Below are 8,744 nucleotides of genomic sequence, written 5' to 3'. Positions count from 1 at the left end.
ACGGCTGCCCCCCCCCACACTAGGAGGTAAAGTCCCGCTCGGCTTTTTCCGATGACGTCAAATTAGTGTTAGCATGACTAGCACAGCCGGGCTATCTGAGCAGCGAAAGATAAATTCCCACTTGAGCACTTTGACACGGATCAACGCGTGTTTGTTTAGTTGTGCGTGTTATGGAAGATATAATACGTATTGAAATAGTTGAAAAAGCAAAACAAAAGTTCGCCTCCGGGAGTGGCACAGCTTGTAGCCGGCAGAGATGCACCGGGAGTCGAGGAAGCAGCTAGGCAAGTGCCCGGTCTGATTTAGGCCTCCGTAAGCAAGAGCTCCCTTTTACGGTGGTTGCTAAGCAACAAGGAACTGTGTTTTCCCATAGTTGGCCGCGGTGAGATCAGCCCCTGTGTGTGTGTGTGTGTGTGTGTGTGTGTGTGTATATAGTGGGTCTGTGTAGGTGGCTGTGCGTCTGCGTCGTGTGAGACCACCCTGCATGGACTCGTCGCCATGAGCAACAAGGAGATGGTTTCCATAGGTCACACTGGTCAGTGTCATCTCTGTTGCTACGGTAACCCTCTGCACGGGAATATTCATCTTTGATGGATTGTCTGTGTCTATGACAGAGAGTAAAGGACAGAGAAACAAGCTGCTGGAATGCCTCCCTCGCTCGTCCTGTCTGCCCAACGAGCGTCTGAGATGGAACACTAACGAGGTCAGTTTGTGCATGCTCAAAGTTAATGACCACGGATGCCACCCTCCTAACGAAGTTTCGACTTGCGGAAATTTGGATTTACAAATGGACTGTTGTGTAGAGTCTGTTGTGAGAGAAAATGCCAACGCTATTATGTGAATTTGAAAGTCATGAGTGAAAGAAAAGTCCCATTGGTGCGATACTTTCAATTGCATTGGCCAGCGCGAGTGACTTTAAAAGCTCTGAACGAATTAGGTTGACATGGCAACACAGAAGCTGCAACCTGATTGAACAACAAAACTCCTAGGTGCACATACACGCAATGGAAGTAATGTAGACCATTGAAATGCAACAAAATGAAGAGAATTAACAAGCACCGATGTCCTGCTTGCGTATTCCCAAAGCTGGGATGTGAAGGCCAAAGTAATGACTCGCAAAACATTCAAAACGCACACCGCGTTCTGGAATGCATCTTAATTTACAACTAGGCGAGCTTATGTCATTTTCATGCTGAAGCCTGTGTCTGTGTGTGTATGTATGCGCAGGAGATTGCATCTTATCTGGTAAGCTTTGATAAGCATGACGAGTGGCTCTCCTGCACCCTGAAAACAAGGTACACGCACGCACGCGCACACACCAAGATGTTGAACTCTGCTAACCACGAACCATTTCAGGCCAAAGAATGGCACCATCATCCTCTACAACAGAAAGAAGGTCAAATACAGGAAGGATGGCTACTGTTGGAAGAAACGCAAGGATGGGAAGGACACCCGAGAGGATCACATGAAGCTGAAGGTGCAGGGAATGGAGGTGAGCAGCGGCGCCCCCTCCGAAGCTCACTCGCCAATATCTCGGTCTCAGTGGAGCGTGACGCTAACTTTGCTTGCAGTGTCTCTACGGTAACTACGTCCATTCCGCCATTGTGCCAACATTCCACCGGCGGTGCTACTGGCTGCTGCAGGTAAACGTACACATTGACGCGTACAAAAACACACTTCAAACACATTGAAACGTGTTAAAACGCGCACACCAAATGGATTCCGGTTGCAGATCACACACACGCGCGCAAATATAAAGTTGTGCTGTTTTTAATTTGAAAAGAACCCAGACATTGTGCTCGTCCATTACCTGAACGTGCCCTCCTTGGAGGATTCTGGCAAATGCAGTCCGCTGCTGTGCGCTGTGACCACTCGCCACGACAGCGTGAAATGGAACCGTGACGACTTGCTGGGTCAGCTCAAGCCCATGTGTAAGACGTACACTGTCGCGCGCACACACACGCACGCACGCCATACGCGTCAATGTGGTGTGTAAGTGTGCGCGCGGGTGTTTCAGTTCACAGCATCAAGTGTTCCAGCGGGAGCGGTGATTTCAGCATCGAGGATTTGGTGCAGCTCATCCTGGAGCGCCAGAGAACCAAACCGCAGCCGCGCACTCACACCTGCCTCTGCAATGGCAGCCAGGGTAACGCACCCCCTGTCACATCATAAATATGGGCTCCAAATATGGCACAACAACACAATGTTTACGAGATAAAGAGTCCCGTCATATTTAATGCCTTAATTTATCCATCCATCCATTTTCCGAACCACTTTATCCTCGCAAGGGTTCTGGGGGGTGCTGGGGCCTATCCTATCTATCTTCGAGCAGTAGGCAGGGGACACCCTGAACCGGTTGCCAGCCAATCGCAGGCAACTTCATCCACGAAAACAAGCGCCAAAAATTATGTTCAATCCGTGTTGTAGTGTTAAGACAGGGAAGTGGAAATGTGTTCACAGTTACTCTTACATAATGTGTGTGCGCGTGTGTGTGTGTGTGTGTGTGTGTGTGTGTGTCAGGAGGGAACATTCCCCACAGCTGCAACAGCACCAAGCACCGGATCATCTCCCCCAAGTTGCCCCCAACGTCATCCTCGCCGCTGTCCTCAGAGACGGGGGAACTGGGGGGCGGCGGGGGTGACGCCAAACTGCCCCAGCTCCAGGCTCAAGGCAGCCCCGCCTCCTCCTCTCCCGGCCTCACCTCCAAGTAAGTGGGCCCTGACTGAAATGTTGCCGTGCGAGTTGCATTCATTGCGTGCACTCAATTTTTCTTTGCCCAATGAAATGATTGGAAAGGCAATTTATCTGTTCCAGCCCCCCCAAAACACCCACAACTCATTTGTTTCAAAATAATTGTATAATAATAGTAATGTAATCATAATTAAATATTCTTTGTCTCCATTGTTGAGTCATTTCATATGAGAGGTTAATCCATTCATTTGGCAGTTTTTTTTTTCCGAATTGAATAATTATTTTTTTGAAATGGCAAGTTTTGTTGTTTTTTTTTTTTTTGTGATCTTTTTTCGAATCAAAATCAATGCTAAATCCCAAGCTCTTGTAAACGTGAGCCCCCATGTTGTGCTTTTTTGCAGCTCGACCACATCCCCGCCACTAACCACCGTGGCGCTGCCACACAACGCCGTCATCGTCATGGCGACCACCACAGCCATCTCTGGGGGCTGCGGCGAGGATCCCCCCAAGGAGAGCCTGGCGCTCACCCGCTCCAACCAGTTACTTCTCTCGCCTCCCATCCCTCCCCATGGCAAGCCCCCCTCACCTTGCCCGCCCTCCCCCACAACTTCCTCCCTGCCCGCTCCAGTGCGCCACACCCTCTCCCTCACCCTCCTTCCTTCCCCTGTCATAGGAGGCCTGCTCCTTACTCCCTCCTCTTCCGCCTCCCCTCCCTTATCTTTCTCCTCACCCTCTCTCCCCCCGCCGTTCCTCCCCCCTGCGTTTGACCCAGACTCCTTCCTGAACTCTCCCAAGCAGGGCCAGACGTACGGCGGGCCCGTTCCTCCCATCATCTGCTCCTCCTCCTCGCCGCTCTCCCCCTCCTCCCTGGCGCTCTCCCCCACATCCACCCCGCCCTCGTCCATCTCCCCTCCCTCGTCGCTCTCGTCGTCCTCCTGCGAGACGGACAGGAAGGACTCGGCCTCGCTTCCGCCCTCCTTCCTCTTGTCACCAACTTCCTCGGTGGCGCCGCCCCTCCTGCCGCTCTGTCTGGAGCTGGGAGCTGTGGGGGTGCCCGCGGAGGCAGAGGGAGGCGACTGCGAGGAGAAGGAGCAGGGACATGACGCTCACATCTTGGCGCCTCCCACAAAGCTGCTGCAGGCGAGTTTTCTTTCAACGCTTCCGCATGCGACATGGAGGCAAACACGGAGGCACACGTTGACAAATTCGCATTCACTGTTGCCATTTGGCTCAAACAAAACAAGAAGCAAAACTTGTTCTAAATAGCGTCACTCTCATTTGCTTTTTCTAGAAGCAAAGGGGCAAAAAAAGTGGATTTTAAATCTGATTTTATTTCCAAAACATATCAGCCCCAGAACTAGTACAGATTTGAGTCCATTTTGTGTAATCGCCATGGCAACATGTCTGTGTGGTACAGCCCAGCCAGTCGTCGACACCAGGAAATGGCACCGCATCGCAGGAGCAGCCCTATGGTCACCTGCCCAGCCCTCCCTCCTCCCCAAGCCACCAAGACATCACCATGGAAACCGCCATACAGATGTCACCAGCTTTGCAGGTGAAGCAGGTCAACGGCCCGCCCCCCGACACCGACCCCCCTCCCATGGACACGCAGCAAGAAGCGGAGGAGCTCGAAATCTCTTTCGACAGCCAGTTCCCAGACCTCATCTCTGACCTCATCACGGTAGAGGCTAATCCCGTGTCGGCGCCGCCTCCCTCCGTCCCCGTCGACGCGCCACCCGGTCCGGCCGTCTTCTCGGCCGGTATTCGCTACATGGTGCCCCCTCAGCCCTCCCCCTCCACCTCCTTCCTGCCCTTTCCTCACCCGCTACCATCTTCGTCGCCGCTCGCCTCCATCACCGACTTCTCGCCGGAGTGGTCCTATCCCGAGGTAACCCGCAACCACAACTGCTTTTTATGGACCTCCTCTTGTCTCTTGTGCGGAGGTGGCAAAAGTACTCAAACTCTGTATTTGAATAGACCCACAGAGTTGATTTAATTCCGCCACAAACTCTGCATCAGTAAAAGTTAAAAAGGCATTGAAAGATATTGCTTTAAAAGGGAAGAAGTTAAAAAGTTGCCAGGTACATTGGCGCTCCCAATTGAGGTGCAAACGTCTGAAAATCGCGACATGAATACCACTGTGCGCGTGTTGTGCAGGGTGGGGTGAAAGTATTGATCACAGGACCGTGGAGTGAGCAGACGGGTCGATACTCGTGCGTGTTCGATCAGAGTGCTGTCCCGGCTTCACTGATTCAGCCCGGTGTGCTGCGCTGCTACTGCCCTGGTACATACACACACACACACACACACACACAAAAAATGTCTAACTAGATCATTTGTTCTTCTCGCTGCAGCCCACGAGGCCGGTCTGGTGTGTCTTCAGGTTGTGGAGTCAGGGGGCTCCGTGTCGTCGTCGGTTCTGTTCGAGTACCGCGCCCGGAATGCCAGCTCGCTGCCCAGCTCACAGCTCGACTGGCTCTCATTGGATGGTCTGTGTTCCATTACGAATATACATATAGATAATGCAAAGAATATGAATCAGTCTGTCATGTCAAACAAACCTATGGAGAGAAAAATATTGTGATGTAAAAAAAAAAAGTGAAGTTGATCCTTTTTAACAAATGACTCCCGTTCAACAACTGGCAAGCCCAGACATTGACGTCAATTCCAAGTCGTATTTTTCCCCCACCCTGAATTGCATTTTCAGACTGACTATACACAAAAAGAAAAAAAAATTCCTTTTTATTTTGTTCTAATCAAATGATGCGACCGCTGTATTGTTTTTGTCTTCCTGTCCACCAGACAATCAATTCAGGGTGTCCATCCTGGAACGCCTAGAGCAGATGGAGCGCAGGATGGCCGCCATGGCGGCCCGCGACCTCGCACAGCGACATCAACAGCAGCAGCAGCAACATCAACAGCAGCGGCGGCAACATGGTGGCCAAATGGCCGCAATCGCGCCGCCACCGCCTCCTCCGCATGCGCCCGAGGACCACGAGCAGGTAAGGAGACCCGAGCCACGGCTGAAACGTTGTCGTTGTCATCGCATGCGCGTTTGTGTTGTCAGTCATCCCAGTGGTTCGAGAGGAGGATTGTGCACGTGTGCGAGAGGATGATGAGAGGCGTGCGGTGGAGCGGAGGCGACGACGAGCGGCTTCAGCACTCGCCGCGTCACCGCGGGATGACGCTGCTCCATCTGGCCGCCGCGCAGGGCTACACGCACCTCATACGCACGCTGATCACCTGGAGGTACACATGCAGACACGCGTCATGAATCCATTTTTAAATGTCTCGTTTAACACAATGTCCCAACTTCATTGGAAATGTGCTTGGATTCAAGCAATCAACCATTTTTAATGAGGCGGAGAAATTGAGAATGACAGCTATAAAATCTCATGAAATCATTCTCATTTCGCATATTTGTTTTTATAACTAGGGTGTCAAACTCACTTCGGACGCGGGCCAATTTGGAGTTACGTCTTCCCCCAGAGCGCCGTGATGACAGTGAAACCACAAAATGATTACTTGTACACAACAAATTAATAGATTACTAGTTTTTAAATCAGTCAAGTCAATTATAAATTTGTTCAATTATTGTTCAAGTGAGTGTAAACAGTGTAACAAAATTATCGCAAAATCTCATTATTTATTACACATGACAATTTGACATCTTGGTCCAGATTCAGACATCTTTATCCAGCAAGTTGATGTACACATGACAATTTGACGTCTCGGTCCAGATTTTAGCAAGTTGACGCACATGATCTGCTTTCGCGGGCCACATAAAATGACCTGGCGGGCCGGATCTGGCCCCTGGGCCTTGAGTTTGACACTTGTGATTTATCATGAAATTGCAACAAATGTTGCAGGACTCTCGGCAATGTGAATGCTCAGTTGGCTAGATTAAAGCCCGCACGTGAACCCACCGCCGTGTTTCGTAGGCGCGTACACTGTGACAGTTTGGACCTGGAACAGGAAGTTGACCCTCTCAACGTGGACCACTTCTCCTGCACGCCGCTGGTACGACTCGCTCTGTTTTCTGCGCTCCGATCAGACTCCTGGTCAAAAACATTGCGTCGTCGTGGTTACCTGCGTTTTCAGATGTGGGCGTGCGCTCTGGGCCACCGGAAGGCGGCGGAGCTCCTGTACGGCTGGAGCGCCGTGGCTCTCGGCATCCCGGACTCGCTGGGCCGCCTCCCTCTGGCCGTGGCCCACTCGCGAGGACACACGTGTCTGGCCGCCGCTCTGGAGGAGCTGCACACGCATGCCACCGCCTCGCCCGTCTCGACCAGCCCGGACACAGGTGACGCGCGCGCCGCTACCGCGAGAGCCGCCCTTAAGCTCTTAATTAACGCTCTTTGCCTCCGCCTCTCCCCCTGCAGGCCTCAGCTCCTCCAGCAGCCTCCCATCATCCCCCTCGCAATGTTCGGCTGCCGCCATGGACACCTCCCCGTCATCCCCCTTGTCCCCTTCCTCATCCTCGTCATCCTCCATGCCTGTGGAGGAGCCGCACGCAGGTAACATTTGATGAGTGTACACCACAGCACAGGAGTTGGTGTCAAGGAAGTCTATCGAATTCATAGCTCGACTGAGGGACAAACTTTGTATGTCAGGGAGGTGCAAAGTTCAGCCCTGGTTGTTACCGGAAGTTACAGAGTAGGGATGTTTGATACCATTATTTTTCAGACCGATACCAGTATGGATACTCAATTCTTGAGTATTCGCAGATACCGATATCAAGTACCGATACCATTAATACTTATACATAAAATAGTGTTTCTCCTTAAAATTGCATATTAAGGTCAATTTTGTATGACTTCTTTTCCATTTGTTCATCCCTCCATTATCCAAAACGCTTCTCCTCACGAGAGCGGCGGTCATGGTGGAGCCTATCCCAGCTGTCTTGAGGCAATAGGCGGCGTACACCCTGAACTGGTTGCCAGCCAAAACCGCAAAGCATGTGCAGTGAAAACAAGTCCGTGCTTGATTATTTCTCAACTGATTTTCATGAAGCTTACTTCCTTGTCAACGGCAAAGCACGTGCTACCATTACAGGAAAATGATTTTTGAATATGTTTTTGGAGACGTCCACAAACATTGAATGTGGCAACACTTTGCCTGCATGAGCTTTAACATCGCTGGAGTCACGGGCGTCATATCTATCTCATGTTCGGTTGTTCACAGCTATGATAATGACATGAAACCCACTCGGTTCCCAGAATGCACTGCAAATATGCACCAGGAGACTGAGAAAATTTACTGTTGACCAGTGTAATTCATCCCTCCAAAACACTTATGTAAATGTAACTGAGTAAATATATGGTACTACCCATCTCTGGGTAAGTTAATGCTCATGATTAAAATATGTCAGGCTTCTGTTCACACAATATTTGAGCACAGTGGCCCATCTATGGGTTACACCATATTTCCAGAGGGGTATATAATAGAAGCTGACTTCCAAAACTGGTATTCCAAGTTTTAATTTACTTTGAGGACAAGCATTGAAGAAAATGAGTGGATTGCTTCAGCAAATTGGACTCATGGGTTAAACTATGTGACACGGTTGGAGATAGTGGAGGTTGTTTTTCAACACTGGTATGCACCGGTTTCTTGGAGGTGGAAATTTACCCTTATGAGGACATATTTGAAAAAAAAAAAATGGATAAATGGCATCATCAAAATTGACCCAGGTCTCAAGGCCAGGGAAAGAAAAGGAGCTCTTGAAAATGGATAGATGGCTGGATAAATTGAATGAACAAACAACAAATTAACTTTCTCTTTAATTCGGGTTCGCACACATACATTCAGTGATGGAATGTTGTCATGGTACAACTTGTCAACACGCAAATGCACATGTTTAACACATGCTTGTCTTGTTACACACGCGCACACACACACACAGTCGTCTAGCAGCCTTTGCCAGGGGTCAGAGGTAGCATGTCAGAGTTTAGCATCCAAGTCCGCTGACGGCGCCGATGCGATCCATCTTCAAGCCGAAGCATCCTCGTCCTCCAAGCGACGTCCACTTCCCGCCGCGCCGCCTCACCTCGGCG

At 50.5% G+C, this 8,744-nt stretch overlaps 2 protein-coding genes across 2 annotated transcripts in view; one reads left to right on the top strand and one right to left on the bottom strand.

Annotated features, from left to right (window-relative positions):
* camta2 (calmodulin binding transcription activator 2) overlaps positions 1–8,744 on the top strand; it is a 15,545-nt gene continuing 6,801 nt past the window's right edge. The window contains exons 1-18 of the mRNA XM_019873874.1: positions 1–26; positions 436–535; positions 615–703; positions 1,228–1,295; positions 1,357–1,492; positions 1,572–1,643; positions 1,784–1,931; positions 2,018–2,146; positions 2,521–2,707; positions 3,093–3,831; positions 4,109–4,579; positions 4,849–4,975; positions 5,046–5,180; positions 5,494–5,693; positions 5,759–5,940; positions 6,633–6,711; positions 6,793–6,994; positions 7,074–7,210. Of these exons, the coding sequence (XP_019729433.1) occupies positions 499–535; positions 615–703; positions 1,228–1,295; positions 1,357–1,492; positions 1,572–1,643; positions 1,784–1,931; positions 2,018–2,146; positions 2,521–2,707; positions 3,093–3,831; positions 4,109–4,579; positions 4,849–4,975; positions 5,046–5,180; positions 5,494–5,693; positions 5,759–5,940; positions 6,633–6,711; positions 6,793–6,994; positions 7,074–7,210 (3,138 nt within the window). The 5' untranslated portion in view covers positions 1–26; positions 436–498. The remainder of the gene's footprint in view (positions 27–435; positions 536–614; positions 704–1,227; positions 1,296–1,356; positions 1,493–1,571; positions 1,644–1,783; positions 1,932–2,017; positions 2,147–2,520; positions 2,708–3,092; positions 3,832–4,108; positions 4,580–4,848; positions 4,976–5,045; positions 5,181–5,493; positions 5,694–5,758; positions 5,941–6,632; positions 6,712–6,792; positions 6,995–7,073; positions 7,211–8,744) is intronic.
* The window catches only part of LOC109518380 (C-type natriuretic peptide 2-like), a 5,348-nt gene continuing 5,049 nt past the window's right edge, over positions 8,446–8,744 (bottom strand). The window contains exon 3 of the mRNA XM_019874190.1: positions 8,446–8,737. Coding sequence (XP_019729749.1) covers positions 8,639–8,737 — 99 coding nt within the window. The 3' untranslated portion in view covers positions 8,446–8,638. The remainder of the gene's footprint in view (positions 8,738–8,744) is intronic.

Source organism: Hippocampus comes, unplaced genomic scaffold (genome assembly GCF_001891065.2).
Source record: "Hippocampus comes isolate QL1 unplaced genomic scaffold, H_comes_QL1_v1.1 scaffold115, whole genome shotgun sequence".
NCBI classification, from domain to species: Eukaryota; Metazoa; Chordata; class Actinopteri; order Syngnathiformes; family Syngnathidae; genus Hippocampus; species Hippocampus comes.
Note: the sequence above shows the minus strand (reverse complement) of the source record. Positions and strands in the feature narration are given on the sequence as shown.